At 42.7% G+C, this 17,558-nt stretch overlaps 1 protein-coding gene across 1 annotated transcript in view; it reads left to right on the plus strand.

Moving 5' to 3' along the window:
• LOC139543498 (lysosome membrane protein 2-like) overlaps positions 1–3,945 on the plus strand; it is a 66,306-nt gene extending 62,361 nt beyond the window's left edge. The window contains exon 12 of the mRNA XM_071349610.1: positions 3,483–3,945. Within this exon, the coding sequence (XP_071205711.1) occupies positions 3,483–3,590 (108 nt within the window). The 3' untranslated portion in view covers positions 3,591–3,945. The remainder of the gene's footprint in view (positions 1–3,482) is intronic.
• The last annotated feature ends 13,613 nt before the right edge of the window (positions 3,946–17,558 follow it).

Here is a 17,558-nt window from a genome sequence, read left to right on the forward strand (position 1 = left end):
AGTCCGGGTAGCCATTTGATTACCTGTTCAGGAGTCTTATGGCTTGGGGGTAAAAACTGTTGAGAAGCCTTTTTGTCCTAGACTTGGCACTCCGATACCGGTTGCCATGCGGTAGCAGACAGAACAGTCTATGACTGGGGTGGCTGGAGTCTTTGACAATTTTTAGCGCCTTCTCTGACACCGCCTGGTGTAGAGGTCCTGGATGGCAGGAAACTTAACCCCAGTGATGTACTGGGCCATACGCACTACCCTCTGAAGTGCCTTGCGGTCAGAGGCCGAGCAGTTGCCGTACCAGGCAGTGATGCAACCAGTCTGGATGCTCTCGATGTTGCAGCTGTAGAACCTTTTGAGGATCTCAAGACCCATGCCAAATCTTTTTAGTTTCCTGAGGGGGAATAGGCTTTGTCGTGCCCTCTTCACGCCTGCCTTGGTGTGCTTGGACCATTCTAGTTTGTTGTTGATGTGGACACCAAGGAACTTGAAGCTCTCAACCTGCTCCACTACAGCCCCGTCGATGAGAATGGGGGCGTGCTCGGTCCTCCTTTTCCTGTAGTGCACAATAATCTCCTTAGTCTTGGTTACGTTGAGGGATAGGTTGTTATTCTGGCACCACCCGGCCAGGTCTCTGATTTCCTCCCTGTAGGCTGTCTCGTCGTTGTTGGGGATCAGGCCTACCACTGTTGTGTTATCGGCAAACTTAATGATGGTGTTGGAGTCGTGCCTGGCCATGCAGTCATGGGTGAACAGGGAGTTAAGGAGGGGCCTGAGCACGCACCCCTGAACGGCCCCCTTGTTGAGGATCAGCGTGGCAGATGTATTGTTACCAAATGAGAGCAGCCTGTCAGGAAGTCCAGGGTCCAGTTGCAGAGGGAGGTGTTTAGTCCCAGGGTCATTAGCTTAGTGATGAGCTTTGAGGGCACTATGGTGTTGAATAATGAGCTGTAGTCAATGAATTGCATTCTCACCTAGGTGTTCCTTTTGTCCAAGTGGGAAAGAGCAGTGTGGAGTGCAATAGAGATTGTATCATCTGTGGATCTGTTGGGGCGGTAGGCAAATTGGAGTGGGTCTAGGGTTTCTGGGATAATGTTGTTGATGTGAGCTATGATCAGCCTTTCAAAGCACTTCATGGCTGCAGATGTGATTGATACGTGTCGGTAGTCATTTAGGCAGGTTACCTTAGTGTTCTTGGGCACAGCGACTATGGTGGTCTGCTTGAAACATGTTGGTATTACAGACTCAGTCAGGGTTGAAAATGTCAGTGAAGACACTTGCCAGTTGGCCAGCGCAAGCTCGGAGTACACGTCCTGGTAATCCATCTGGCCCTGCAGCCTTGTGAATGTTGACCTATTTTTTAAGTGTTACTCACATCGTCTATGGAGAGTGTGATCACACAGTCGTCCAGAACAGCTGATGTTCTCATGCATGTTTCAGTGTTGCTAGCCTCGAAGCGAGCATAGAAGTAATTTAGCTCATCTGGTAGGCTCGTGTCACTAGGCAGCTCATGGCTGTGCTTCCCTTTATAGTCTCTAATAGTTTGCATGCCCTGTCACATCCGACGAGCGTCAGAGCCGGTGTAGTACGGTTCAATTTTAGTCCTGTATTGACGCTTTGACTGTTTGATGGTTCGTCGGAGGGCATTGCGGGATTTCTTATAAGCGTCTGGGTTAGAATCCCGGTCCTTGAAAGCGGCAGCTCTACCCTTTAGCTCAGCGCGGATGTTGCCTGTAATCCATGGCTTCTGGTTTGGGTATGTACGTAGAGTCACTGTGGGGACGATGTCATCGATGCACTTATTGATGAAACCAGTGACTGATGTGGTGTACTCCTCAACGCCATCGGAAGAATCCCGGAACATATTCCAGTCTGTGCTAGTAAAACAGTCCTGTACATTAGCATCTGTGTCATCTGACCACTTCTTTAGTGACACTGGTGCTTCCTGCTTTAGTTTTTACTTGTAAGCAGGATTCAGGATAGAATTATGGTCAGATTTGCCAAATAGAGGGTGATGGAGCGCTTTCTACACTTCTCTGTGTATGGAGTAAAGGTGGTCTTGTCACGCCCTGACTTTAGTTATATTTTGTTTTCTTTATTTTTTGGTTAGGTCAGGGTGTGACAAGGGTGGTTTGTTTAGTTTTTGTATCGTCTAGGGGTTTTGTCTTGTCTAGGGTTTTTGTTTATCTATGGGGATTTTGTATGGTCTAGGGGTATGGAGGTTTATGGTGGCCTGAGTTGGTTCCCAATCAGAGACAGCTGTTTCTTGTTGTCTCTGATTGGGGAGCCTATTTAGGTTGCCATCTTCCATGTTGGTTTTGTGGGTAGTTGTTTTCTGTTTTGTGTTGCTGCACCTTGCAGGACTGTTTCGTTTTCGTTTCACTCTCTTTGTTGTTTTGTTCAGTGTTCTGCATTAACATGAACACTTACCACGCTGCACTTTGGTCCGACTACTCTTCATCCGAAGACGAATAGCGTTACAGGTCTAGAGGTTTTTTTCCTCTGGTTGCACATTTAACATGCTGATAGAAATTTGGTAAAACGGATTTAAGTTTCCCTGCATTAAAGTCCCCGGCCACTAGGCGCCGCCTCTGGATGAGTGTTTTCCTGTTTGCTTATGGCCTTATACAGCTCATTGAGTGCGGTCTTAGTGCCAGCATCGGTTTGTGGTGGTAAATAGTGTGGTCTACAGCTTATCATGAGAGCAAAACCTCGGTGAGCAAAACCTCGAGACTTCCTTAATATTAGATTTCGTGCACCAGCTGTTGTTTACAAATATAAACAGACCGCCACCCCTTGTCTTACCGGAGGCAGCTGTTCTATCTTGCCGATGCAGCGTAAAACCCGCCAGCTGTATTTTATCCATGTCGTCGCTCAGCCACGACTCGGTGAAACACAAGATACTACAGTTTTTAATGTTTAATGGTAGGATATTCATGATCGTAGTTCATCTATTTTGTTATCCAATGATTGTACGTTGCCTAATAGGACTGATGGTAGAGGCAGATTGCACACTCGCCGTCGGATCCTTACAAGGCACCCCGACCTAAGTCCCCGATATCTCTAATGCAAATGACAGGGATTTGGACCTTGTTGGATGTCTGAAGTAAATCCTTTGCATCTGACTCGTTAAAGAAAAAATATTTGTCCAGTACGAGGTGAGTAATCGCTGTCCTGATATCCAGAAACTATTTTGGGTCATAAGAGACGATGACAGAAACATTATGTACAAAAGTTACAAATAACGCGAAATAACATACACAATTTGTTAGGATGCAGCCATCTTCTCCGGTGCCATTGGACAACAAATACTGTATCTGAAAGATTATGATCCTGAAAAGCTCTTTTGTCCAATGTCTTGCCACTAATATTGTACTCTGTAACCTCTCTCTCCCTCCTTCCAATCTCTCCCTCCCTCCCGCCCTCCCTCTGCTTCCTCCCTCCTCTCCTTCCACTCTCTCTCTCCCTCCTTAAACTCTCTCCATCTATAGATGACAACAAAGGAGGACACATCTTATTCTCCTGTGAGCAACAAGGAGGGTGACGAAAAAAATGTCAGCACCTACATTGGCATGACTCCTATTATTGAAAAGTCTTGAGGAGGGAATGGGAGTTTTTTGTTGTTGAGATTCAAAGATCTACTGTGTGTGAGTTGCTGTTCAGAGTTGAATTGTTGCCTCTCTGTGCCTCAAAGTTATAGTCTTGATCAATGTGACACTAGTTACACTATTATTGTGATATCTCCCTGTTTGTTTGTTTGGATCTCGTTTAACCCACAATGGAGGCTGTTCTTCCAAGAGTCCCTGTAATATTGGTTGATAATACACGTGACCCTTTGACCTGCTGTTTCAGACATTCTCTTAAAGTTAAACTGTTTGATACCTGTTATTCACTTCTAATCTCATTGTAATATAATGTAAATAAAAATACAGTCTCCTGTAACAAAAATATGCATCCTTCCTTCTGCCCCTGATTGAATGGATGAAAACAGTATGGTGGAGGGCTAAGTAAAGCCATCGCTATATTGCATGATTAGAGATGGCAAGGGAAGGGAACATGTTTTTTGAATCCAGCTGATAACTATGGTCCAGTTTCCCAGACACAGATCAAGCCTAGTCCTTCTCAATGGATAATCTCCATCGAAATAGCTTTTTAGTCCAGGGCCTGGCTTAATCTTGTCTGGGAAACCGGCCCTACTCCATGTGTGTGTCCTAAAGGTCTATGTATACTCATTCAGGTACTATGCTAGGAACTATGCCCCTTGTGCATCATGGGATGGATTAAAATGTAGTATAATTCTCTACCCATAAGTGTCAAAGAAGGTCAAGGAAGTGGTAAAATGCTCTATTGAGCAATGAAGGCTAAACAAATCATGCAATGAGGATGTCCTTTTTATGAATTTGGATTCATATTAACACTGCAATTTTTTAAACGTTCTAATTATTACATTTCTACAGCTTATCACTTTTGTTAATGCACTGATTAAATTGATAGTTGGTTGAATACGTTCAAATATGTAAGGAACAAAAATGAAGTCTAACTATGTTTATAAAAATGTTACAGAAAATATCTCTGTCCATACCTAATACATAGGTCACCTTCACTATGAACTTGTCAGTGGTGATATGGTTGCAAGTGAGTGTCACTTTGTGTTACGGGATTTTTGTGTTTAATGACTAAAATATGTATACATTTGACTTAACATTCAACATTTATGAGTTATAATTCTATGTGTTCCTTGTTAGAAAGAATGGGTTTATCTTCAGACAGGCTAGAATGATGTCTCTACCCAGGGAGGGGAAATACCTTGGGTTGGTTGTAGATAGTTTAACAGGTGGCAGACAGTAATGAGAACTCGAACTGTATTGCCATTGTATCCGAGAGGAGGTTGGACATTAAAACCTATGACATCATCTTTATTATATAACCTGATGTAAATTGTACTATGATTCAGTACTTTCGAGAATAAACGCTATTGATTGATTGATTTTAAGACTGGCTTCTGTCCATTTGGCTGATAATTATCTTACAAATTCTTATTTATGGGCAGAGTGTTTTAATTGAATTGGTTGATAAACAGGAATTAAAATTCCTTTAACAATTTGGTCCTTAGAGTCGGAACTCAAGATCTGCCTCTGTCGTTCCAAGAAACTGCTGAAAACCGTGCACGGGCGGATCCAGGATCCGTAAGACAAAGACCTGACCTCTGACTTGAGGGTTTATTTCAGGCCAGTGGTGAACTGGTACACGACAGAGGTGGTGACGAGATCCAATGAACATTGCTTTTCCCAGTCAGCGACAAGGTCAGTAGCCTATATTCTCGATTCTGGGGGGAATGATTTAAGTTATCCTTGATTTAACGTTCTGAAATGTTTAGAATTGATCAATAATAGGACCTTTGCTATTCCAAACAGATCCAAGGGGTTTTGTATGACCAATATACAGGTATCGATAATGGGGCAGGTCTGAAATTGACCTGAGGTAAGGTGCACTACCGTTAAATAAAAATACCTTAATAGATCCGGGTGCCTTAGGGGCCAGAGGGGTTATTAAGATGAGATACTAGGACAGGTGTTGACAGGTGCAGTCGTGTTGTGCAAATAGGACAGCCATTAAGTCAAAAGACATATGTAAACTAAAGTTCTAACCTAATCAGTCTATCTGTATATGGGAAGTAGTCTGACTATGAAACGGAGCGGTAGATATATTAAAATAGGTGAGTATATAAACTAGGCTTTGTGAGGAGGAAGGGTGGTCCTGTTCGGGCAAGGTGACTGCACTTATTCAATACTGAAAGAAGTATCAAAAAAGGTGGAGAGGGAAACCAAAATCTATAAATCTGAGATAAAAGCCAAATCTATAGACAAGAGGTTCCACGAGAGAGGGAAACCTAATATAGCGGAGTAAGATACAAGATATTAACTTTAAAAGTCCTATGACACAAAATAATAGGTTATTAACTGGGACTTTACACCCCCGGGGAAATAGCTTATATTTGTACGGGTAAGATTTAATGTCCAACAAATGCAACGCTATAGATAAAGTTTCCAAACGGGAGAACAACCAAAATAACTAGGTAAAAACTAACGGTAAAAACAACACATACATAAATCATAGAAAATTATAATAATAGGACCATAGCTACTAGGAGCGGCAAGGATTTATTAAACATGGGTAGTAAATTCTCCAAGGAGGTCCCGGAATGGACGGGAGTTTGCGACTACAGAAAATTGTAATAAAATGGTTATTGGCTCCTTTATTCCAAAAGTGATGGTGGTTCAGGGGTTAAATAGCTGCCTCCCAAGCTTGAGACCTGACTTCGATTCACGGTATATGCTCTGACTAAAATATGAGTCTTTTAATTGTAATTAAACCATTTGTATGTTTTGCCTGAGAAAATACGGTCGTTAGTGTCGGTATAGGATATAAACCTAAACGTTTTAATAACTTGTTTAGGTTCAAATGAAAGACTAATCTAATTCTAAATGATAGCGATGCGCTTTCGATGTGATACGTTGTGTTGCCTCAATGATCTGCATGAATAATGTATTGAGACGTGAGTCGTATTTATATTACTGAATCGTAGAAGTGACAGTTACCTAAACCTGATGAATTCTAAAGAATAACGGAGAAATATGATAAAGTTGTGCCCATCGGAATGTTATAATTCTTATGGATGACTGACATGCGATATACATTTAGCGAAGTATATGGTACGTTTGCATTTTGGAGTAGAGAAAGTTGAGAAGTTGATTTTACTTTTACGATAGTTTTGGTGCAAAACTCAGTTGGAGTAAGTAGATGTAGGAATAAGGGAGTTAGTTTTGGTATTGTATTGGCTACTAATTTTCAGGGTACGTTGTTAGAGGCAGGTTGACTGGTTGCGTAATAACGTAAAACAACGTCATTACGTGGATACAAGAACGTTACTCAAATGGATTTGGCCATTGTTCAGGTACACTCTTTTCTGTACTCCTGGCAGTATAATTTTGATTGAGAGATGTTGATTGATGTTGTAAATTCTATTCAAGATCCAACCTTTGTGATGAATTGGTTTTGGTTTATCGAACCCGTACTATTGCCTGTTGCAGTTAGTCAACAATGATTTACAATTCGTTGAAAGTTGCTGCGGCCTGAACACGGGCTGAGCGCTCGTTGTAGACATCACTCACAATGCACTTTTGCAACCAGGCAATGATGTTGTGACTGAGGGTGGGACAGAGAAAATGGTTTGTGTAATTTAGAGGGAAAATGCGTGCATTATAGCTTTGAGCCACATTTCAGAAGTTGTTAAAACTTCAAAATAGAATTTTATAAGCACCTGAATAACGTCAGAGTAGTCTAAAAATTGCTAGGTGGCCATCACGGATAGTTGGCTATAAGAGGAAAGTCAAAATAGTTGGATCGTAAAAATTTATGATAGCTCTTTATTGATTTTTAGTTCGAATATCTAGGCAACACCAGTGAAAATTAACAGAAAGTTAAGGTATACTAACATGTCGGTGGCGCTGATTAAAGGTTAAAGGGTACCCATTAATCACAGTTGTGTGTCTGTGTCTAAAGGCAGGGTACTCCTATCAACCATTAAGGAAATGTAAAACTAATGATTTGAGGGTGTACAATATACTTATTATAATTGCTAGGTTTTGCTTGTAGTAAACGTTGGGTTTGAGGGGATTTCCATGTGTAAATATCTTAAAGGGACACACTCGCATATGGAATATTTGAAGTTTTGTTTTCTGAGTTTTCATAAATACGTTAAAAAAAAATTGATAAAGGGTTCTTTATTTTGTATAATATAATAAATAACACTTATTTGAAGTGGTGGTATGGCTGATGGCTTCTGAGGTGATACAAAATTAATATTGTGGGTATTGGTGGAGGATGAAAAGTCACTAGAGGGCGCCATTGGTCAACTTATGGAAGTTTATGTAAGGTTAGATAAAATACAGTGGGCTCCTGAAGGAGATATCTCATTAGTACAGAAAACATATGATATGGTTAGCATTCGTTTTGGCCTCATTTGATCATAGTGTGAATAGTATAAAGTGGCGAGCTATCTGTGGTGATTCAGGATTATTGACAGGATCGAGACAACCTTATTTAACCTATGTAAGGACTTTAGAAATTGCCACCATAGACATTTTTTTGTTTGTTTTGTAATTCCATGGGTTCAGATAACAGCGAGACACTTAGTTAATGTTTGGGACCAAGCTACAGGCAGTGAAGGGACTCAAGGCCCAGTATAATCAGTGGAATGCGTCCCAAGATAAGCCGTACCATTACACAGAACTTAGTAGGGTGGGTGCGAGCAGAGCAGAGCAGAGAGATAGGAGTGGCACAGACTGGGTCACGGTTACTGAGGGGAGACAGAGGGAATGAAAAACTTAGTTGGTTTCAGGAACTAAGGGGCAGCACTTAACAGAGAATTGTTAGGTTGATCCAGTATTGATACAAGGGCGGAGCCAAGTATAAAAGGGGGGATGGTCTAGGATAGGATGGGGCCTATTGGATAATAAACTATGGTCTAGGATAGGATGTGGCCTATCAGATAATAATAATAAACAAAAAAATGTTTTTATATATATATAGCGTTCCCAACTTACTTGGCGGACACGAGTATGGTAACTAAAAAATTAGGTCAAGATATTCTTCCTAGAGTTGGGTTCCTAGGATAATAATGGATGACATTCTAGCTAATCAAATAGAACAGATAGAATGACAGAGGTTCTAGCAGAACACATTTAAAAAAAGTTAATTAATCAAACCCCTCACGACGCCAGGACAGCGGAGTCAATCACCACCTTCCGGAGACACCTGAAACCCCACCTCTTTAAGGAATACCTAGGATAGGATAAAGTAATCCTTCTGACCCCCCCCCCCCCTTAAAAGATTTAGATGCACTATTGTAAAGTGGCTGTTCCACTGGATGTCATAAGGTGAATGCACCAATTTGTAAGTCGCTCTGGATAAGAGCGTCTGCTAAATGACTTAAATGTAAATGTAAACCCGTATGTCCAAGATTTTATGCTCTACAGGAGAACTACAGGAGGGGATTACCGACATGATTGGGCCAGGGGACTGGGTCTGGGTCCAATCACCTGAGGAGAATAGGTGGAATGCAGCCCCATTGGGAGGGGCCAGACCAAGCACTCCTTGTGACTGCATTCACAGTGAGAATAGCTGAAAGAGCTACCTGGGGGCATTTCACACTTGTAGGAGGGTAAGACACACTGACACTGTCGAACAATCACAGGGGTAGGAGCAGAACCAGAACCAACAGGGTACTGGGGGCCAACTCTTACTGAAGATTCCCTTATACCCGACCTTTCCCCGCTGTGAGCGTTCATAGAAGTGAAAGTATGGCTTGGCCTCTGGCGGTTGATATGTTCTCTGGGAGAGGGTGGGGCTTTACAGGGGCGCTGATTGGTCTGAGCTGTCTTATTGTGGGAGCCATATTCCTAATACACCACACCCCACCTGAGTATGCAGAAGGTGGTAACTTGACCCATGGTTTCGATGATGAGAGTTTTGTATTAACCAAGCATAAGAGATCCCTTGATCTGGATAGACAGGAAGTTAGAGTGGAGGTTGGGAAGGATGTCTCAATGGAGTTTTATGTAGACCAAAAGGGGTCTCTGACTCCTGGGCAGTCTAGGACTAAGAGCCATTATAGAATTTAGGCTGTGTAGGTCCCCATGTGGTTCATGGACACAGGTCATAGCTCACACACGGAGAGAGAGCTATGTAAACCCATACATCCAATTTAGGAACAGATGGAGTATAGTAAGGGTTGGAGTTTCTGACTGTGTTCCCGAGCAGAGGAAGTATTGCATAAAGGTATGAATTAACATTAAAACGGTAAAGTCCCAGGATTTCGGGTTATGGTATGTTGGCTTCGACCAGTTTTCAACTGATACTATGGTACCATTCCAGGTGGCAGAGGTTAGAGCTGGCAAGGAGACTATGGTCGGCCAGAGTTCAATTCATCTCCCTAACACCACGGACATTCCTAGTATAAACATCCAGGATAAAGGACCTGTACGAATAGTTCAGATAATTACCTTAAAGAAGTGATAGAGGTGGAGACTGGGTTTGGGGATTCCAACTTTGGTTAAAATGTCTGTGCTACTGCCAAACCACAGCTGACCACCATCTCCTTTCCATTTGATGGAATTGATATACTCAGGGGAATGGCCTGTATGATAAAGCTGTTCATGAAGGCAGGGAAGCCAGACAATGACAGTTGCTTTGATCTGCATAACCTTTATCCCCATGTGCCCATTACCTCCATTCCTCCTTTCACAGTTACAGAAGGACACTATTATTATAGGGCCTGGCACATTACAAACGGATGGGATGAAGAGGAAGTAAGACCTGACTGGGTGGTTGACTTCCGGGGATTTCAAGTAAGATAAAAAGGCCCAGAGTGGGTGTCTGGTTGTTATGTGGAGGGATGAGGTTGTGGCCTGACCTGCCTACCAATTGGACCGATAGTATTTATTTAGACAAGCTTTTCACCCTTATCTAAAACGAGGACCTAGAACCAGGTAGAAGAGAGAGGAGGAGTGATCCGTCCGGATCTTTTGACAATAGTATTTATTTAGACATGCTTTTCACCCTTATCTAAAACGAGGACCTAGAACCAGGTAGAAGAGAGAGGAGGAGTGATCCGTCCGGATCTTTTGACAATAGTATTTACATAGGATAGTATTGGATATGTTATCGGCAGAAAAGGGTGGCGTGTGCGTCTTATTTGGAGCAGAATGTTGCACATTTATCCCTGATAACACGGCTCCAGACGGATCAATGACCTAGGCCTTGATTGGTTTAACTTTTACTTGGTACTCATCCCGGATCCGGGAGCACCCCCATCAGTAAAAAAGCTGACTAGCATAGCCTAGCATAGCGCCACAAGTAAATACTAGCATCTAAATATCATGAAATCACAAGTCCAAGACACCAGATGAAAGATACAGATCTTGTGAATCCAGCCATCATTTCTGATTTTTAAAATGTTTTACAGGGAAACACAATATGTATTTCTATTAGCTAACCACGATAGCAAAAGACTCAACTTTTTTCTCTCCACCATTTTCTTACTGCATAGGTAGCGTTCACAAATTCGACCAAATAAAGATATAAATAGTCACTAACCAAGAAAAATCTTCATCAGATGACAGTCTGATAACATATTTATTGTATAGCATATGTTTTGTTCGAAAAATGTGCATATTTCAGGTATAAATCACAGTTCTACATTGCAGCTGCAATCTGAAATAGCGTCGATGCAGCCAGAATAATTACGGAGACCAACGTCAAATACCGAAATACGCATCATAAAACATTTCTGAAAAATACACAGCGTACAGCAAATGAAAGACCAACATCTTGTGAATCCAGCCAATATTTCAGATTTTTTAAGTGTTTTACAGCGAAAACACAATATAGCATTATATTAGCTTACCACAATAGCCAGAAACACAAGCAATTTACCAGCAGCAAAGGTTAGCGATCGTAACAATCCAGCAAAAGATATATAATTTTTGACTAACCTTGATAAACTTCATCAGATGACAGTCCTGTAACATCATATTACACAATGCATATAGGTTTTGTTCGAAAATGTGCATATTTAGCAGCACAAATCGTGGTTATACAATGTGATCAGTAGCAACATTTCAGGCATTCTGGCCGGCGCCAGAATCTTGGAGAGGCACCTAATCTAATCGATAACTAATCGTAAACTTGACTAAAAAATACAGGTTGGACAGCAAATGAAAGATGCATTAGTTATTAATGCAACCGCTGTGTTAGATTTTTAAAATTAACGTTACTAGACATACAGTGTGCGTTACAGCCAGACCAGTGCCGAAATTAATGGTGGACAAATCATTTTACATTTTTCCACAGAAATACGGATTAACATCATAAATAGCTCTTACTTTTGGAAGAGCTTCCATCAGAATCTTGGGCAAGTTGTCCTTTGTCCAAAAGAATCGTTGCTCGGTTGTAAAATGTCCTCTTCAACTTTGGAAATAGCAGCAAACATTAGCTATGTGGCGCAGACATGCCCAAATCTTCAAAACGCAATACAAAGGAAATTCCGAAAATCGCAATATACTCACATAAACTGATATAACTCGGTTTAAAATAACTTCGTTATGATGTTTCTAACACCTATATCGAATAAAATCAGAGCCGGATATATCTAAGGCCTATAACTTGAGCTTTTGAGAATGCCATCCTGAGGTCCTTCTTTGCGTCATGACGAAGGTTGAAAAGAGTGCACCCCCTATGCCATGGGCTTTTATAAGGTCTCAGATCTGCCTAGAAACTCCATTCCAATTCTCATTGGTTACTGACATCCAGGGGAAGGCGCGTGCAGTTCATGTCGACCCATAGGATACATACAGAGTTTTAAACTGATCCTAGAACAGAGTCTACATTTTCAGATTTTGCAGTACCTGTCAGGAATTTCGCTGCCAAACGAGTTCTGTTTCACTCAGAGAAATAATTCAAACGGTTTTAGAAACTAAAGAGTGTTTTCTATCCAATAGTAATAATAATATGCATATTGTACGAGCAAGAATTGAGTACGAGGCAGTTTAATTTGGGAACGATAAATGGTAACGTTGAAACAGCACCCCCTATATTGAGAAAAGGTTAACCACCTTAGCTCACGAATTGGCAGAAAACTCTGGGGTCGATAATTCTCTTAAAAATGGATGTGACAGTATGTTTGGGGAATGGAGAATTGTCATAATCACTGTGTCGTGGGCCAATTTCACCTGTATGAGTGTTTTGATTCTGTGTGAATGCTGCTTGATTCTGGGTGTGAAAGGTCTCATTTGATCTCAAGGACAATATTGATGATATATTGATACGGACCGATTCCAAGTTCTGACCAGTGGGAGGATGAATACTGGTTCCCAGACCGAGGATGGATCCGGCTACTTTGAGACATTATAAATATTAGTTCCCATCTTGTGTTGATGATTTTTATGTTAGACTGTTTCTTTGATGAAGATTATAGTTATGACTCTGATATAGGCCTGGAATAGCCATTGTAAATCCATATATTGATGTAGTGTAAGGTGTTGTGGTTGATTTAGGTTGTATTTGGAAAACAATAAATATTTCTAATAAAAATAGAATTGTGCTTTTTAATATTTCTAATAAAACTAGAAGTACGATTAAAGCTATAATATTTAGTCATATGTTACGGGATTTTTGTGTTTAATTACTAAAATATGTATACATTTGACTTAGAATTATAGCTCATAAATGTTGAATGTTATGTGTTCCTTGTTAGAAAGAATGGGTTTATCTTCAGACAGGCTAGAATGATGTCTCTACCCAGGGAGGGGAAAGACCTTGGGTTGGTTGTAGATAGTTTAACAGGTGGCAGACAGTAATGAGAACTCGAACTGTATTGCCATTGTATCCGAGAGGAGGTTGGACATTAAAACCTATGACATCATCTTTATTATATAACCTGATGTAAATTGTACTATGATTCAGTACTCTCGAGAATAAACGCTATTGATTGATTGATTTTAAGACTGGCTTCTGTCCATTTGGCTGATAATTATCTTACAAATTCTTATTTATGGGCAGAGTGTTTGAATTGAATTGGTTGATAAACAGGAATTAAAATTCCTTTAACACTTTGGTATGAAGAGATTTGGGAGACAGGCGCAGGAATGTGTAATAGGGTTTTTTATTAAGCCCAAATTACGTTGTGCCGCGTAAAGGCACTGGGACGAAGACCAAACAAACATGTAACGCAACACAAGGTAGAAACCCAAAACAAAAGAGTGAGGAGTACCTCGAATAAATAACACATGCGCACAATGATTAACACACTGGACGAGCCCCGTAATCATCTGCGCAATCCACAATGGCACAAAAGCCAAAACACACAGCACAGGTACTCACACGCACCAACGGACATTGTAACAATAATCGACAGCACCGTGGTGAACAAAGGGCACATACATACACAAACAATCAGTGGGAATAGGGGCCAGGTGTGCCCAATGAAAGTTCCAGAGGGATCCGTTACAGTGAGCATTTTTAAGTGTTATGTATATGACATTTGAAATGTGACATCTGCCTACATTGCTTAGGTGAGTGTGGTGTCTAAAATGTGTCATCCTACTACAGTCTGTATCTCTGCAGTTCTATGAAACTACCATATCATTGGCTTATTGTTGCCATTGTGGACAAGCTAACAAACCTATTTCACTGTACACACTGTAAAATAAGGACAGGTTCTGGACCGAAATTGCTGAACAAACTGAGGCTTGACATTTAAGACAATTATCCTGTGCCATATAATGTGGGGTAAATTTGTCTAAAAGTAAACAATAAAGGCTATGAAAATGTATAACTTGAAGATCAGATTCCTCTAGAATGTATTTACAGAAGAGTATTTTAGTTTGGCCAATAGAATAGAGTGTGTCCCAATGTGCATTTCTGTTAGACAGGAAGTTCATATGTTGTTGTGTTTTGGTTGATATTATTAGATGGAAATGGACTTCAACTTTTAACTCATGTATCAGGTTCTGCATTATCTAAATGTATTATCATCTCTACATTAAAGGCTTGTATTTAGACAGTTGGGCCGTTGAGGTTTCTGCATTACGATGCATTTACATGCCACTACAACATTATATGGCAGCCATGTTAGCGCTACATTCACATGGGGAATATAATGTCTAAAATTAGCATTGTTATGTATTTACATGATGCTTAACCTGTTTGGGACAACTCCCCCCTTTTCTCAATTTCCGCCTGAAAACATACCCTAATCTAACTGCTTGTAGCTCAGGCCTAGAAGGAAGGATATGCATATTCTTGGTATCTGTCATGTTTTGTCTTTGATCATGTCTTGTCCCTGTGCTTCCCTCTGCTGGTCTTATTAGGTTCTTTCTCTTTCTCTCTCTCTATCGTTCCGTTCCTGCTCCCAGCTGTTTCTCATTCTCCCTACGACCTCATTTACTCTTTCACACCTGTCCCCTGTTTTGCCCTCTGATTAGAGTCCCTATTTCTTCCTCTGTTTTCCGCTCCTGTCCTTGTCGGATTCTTGTTTGATGTCTGCTATCCCTCCTGTGTCTTCTGTCCCCTCTACTCAGGAGGAACCTGGTGATTTGACAGGAGTGCCGGAGGAATATCATGATCTGCGCACGGTCTTCAGTCGGTCCAGAGCCAGCTCCCTTCCTCCTCACCGGTCGTATGATTGTTGTATTGATCTCCTTCCGGGGACCACTCCCCCTCGGGGTAGACTATACTCTCTGTCGGCTCCCGAACGTAAGGCTCTCGAGGATTATCTGTCTGTTTCTCTCGACGCCGGTACCGTGGTGCCTTCTTCCTCTCCCGCCGGAGCGGGATTTTTCTTTGTTAAGAAGAAGGACGGTACTCTGCGCCCCTGCGTGGATTATCGAGGGCTGAATGACATAACGGTTAAGAATCGTTATCCGCTTCCCCTTATGTCGTCAGCCTTCGAGATTTTGCAGGGAGCCAGGTGCTTTACTAAGTTGGACCTTCGTAACGCTTACCATCTCGTACGCATCAGAGAGGGGGACGAGTGGAAAACGGCGTTTAACACTCCGTTAGGGCATTTTGAATACCGGGTTCTGCCGTTCGGTCTCGCTAATGCTCCAGCTGTCTTTCAGGCATTAGTTAATGATGTACTGAGAGACATGCTGAACATTTTTGTTTTCGTTTACCTTGACGATATCCTGATTTTTTCACCGTCACTCGAGATTCATGTTCAGCACGTTCGACGTGTACTCCAGCGCCTTTTAGAGAATTGTCTCTACGTGAAGGCTGAGAAGTGCGCCTTTCATGTCTCCTCTGTCACTTTTCTCGGTTCTGTTATTTCCGCTGAAGGCATTCAGATGGATCCCGCTAAGGTCCAGGCTGTCAGCGATTGGCCCGTCCCTAAGTCACGTGTCGAGTTGCAGCGCTTTCTCGGTTTCGCTAATTTCTATCGGCGTTTCATTCGTAATTTCGGTCAAGTGGCTGCCCCTCTCACAGCTCTGACTTCTGTCAAGACTTGCTTTAAGTGGTCCGGTTCCGCCCAGGGAGCTTTTGATCTCCTCAAGAAGCGTTTTACATCCGCCCCTATCCTTGTTACTCCTGACGTCACTAAACAATTCATTGTCGAGGTTGACGCTTCAGAGGTGGGCGTGGGAGCCATTCTGTCTCAGCGCTTCCAGTCTGACGATAAGGTCCATCCTTGCGCTTACTTTTCTCATCGCCTGTCGCCATCGGAACGCAACTATGATGTGGGTAACCGCGAACTGCTCGCCATCCGCTTAGCCATAGGCGAATGGCGACAGTGGTTGGAGGGGGCGACCGTCCCTTTTGTCGTTTGGACTGACCATAAGAACCTTGAGTACATCCGTTCGGCCAAACGACTTAATGCACGTCAAGCTCGTTGGGCGTTGTTTTTCGCTCGTTTCGAGTTCGTGATTTCCTATCGTCCGGGAAATAAGAACACCAAGCCTGATGCCTTATCCCGTCTCTTTAGTTCTTCTGCGGCTTCTACCGACCCCGAGGGGATTCTCCCTGAAGGGCGTGTTGTCGGGTTGACTGTCTGGGGAATTGAGAGACAGGTAAAGCAAGCACTCACTCACACTGCGTCGCCGCGCGCTTGTCCTAGTAACCTTCTGTTCGTTCCTGTCTCTACTCGTCTGGCTGTTCTTCAGTGGGCTCACTCTGCCAAGTTAGCTGGCCACCCCGGCGTTCGGGGTACGCTTGCTTCTATTCGCCAGCGGTTTTGGTGGCCTACTCAGGAGCGGGACACGCGTCGTTTCGTGGCGGCTTGTTCGGACTGCGCGCAGACTAAGTCAGGTAACTCTCCTCCTGCCGGTCGTCTCAGACCGCTTCCCATTCCTTCTCGACCATGGTCTCACATCGCCTTAGACTTTATTACCGGTCTGCCTTCGTCTGCGGGGAAGACTGTGATTCTTACGGTTATCGATAGGTTCTCTAAGGCGGCACATTTCATTCCCCTCGCTAAGCTTCCTTCCGCTAAGGAGACGGCACAAATCATCATTGAGAATGTGTTCAGAATTCATGGCCTCCCGTTAGACGCCGTTTCAGACAGAGGTCCGCAATTCACGTCACAGTTTTGGAGGGAGTTCTGTCGTTTGATTGGTGCTTCCGTCAGTCTCTCTTCCGGGTTTCATCCCCAGTCTAACGGTCAAGCAGAAAGGGCCAATCAGTCGATTGGTCGCATTTTACGCAGCCTTTCGTTTCGAAACCCTGCGTCTTGGGCAGAACAGCTCCCCTGGGCTGAGTACGCTCACAACTCGCTTCCTTCGTCTGCTACCGGGCTGTCCCCGTTTCAGAGTAGTCTTGGCTACCAGCCTCCTCTGTTTTCGTCCCAGCTCGCCGAGTCCAGCGTTCCCTCCGCTCAGGCTTTTGTCCAACGTTGTGAGCGCACCTGGAGGAGGGTCAGGTCTGCACTTTGCCGTTACAGGGCGCAGACTGTGAGAGCCGCCAATAAACGTAGGATTAAGAGTCCTAGGTATTGTCGCGGTCAGAGAGTGTGG

Source organism: Salvelinus alpinus, chromosome 18 (genome assembly GCF_045679555.1).
Source record: "Salvelinus alpinus chromosome 18, SLU_Salpinus.1, whole genome shotgun sequence".
In the NCBI taxonomy this organism is placed as follows: Eukaryota; Metazoa; Chordata; class Actinopteri; order Salmoniformes; family Salmonidae; genus Salvelinus; species Salvelinus alpinus.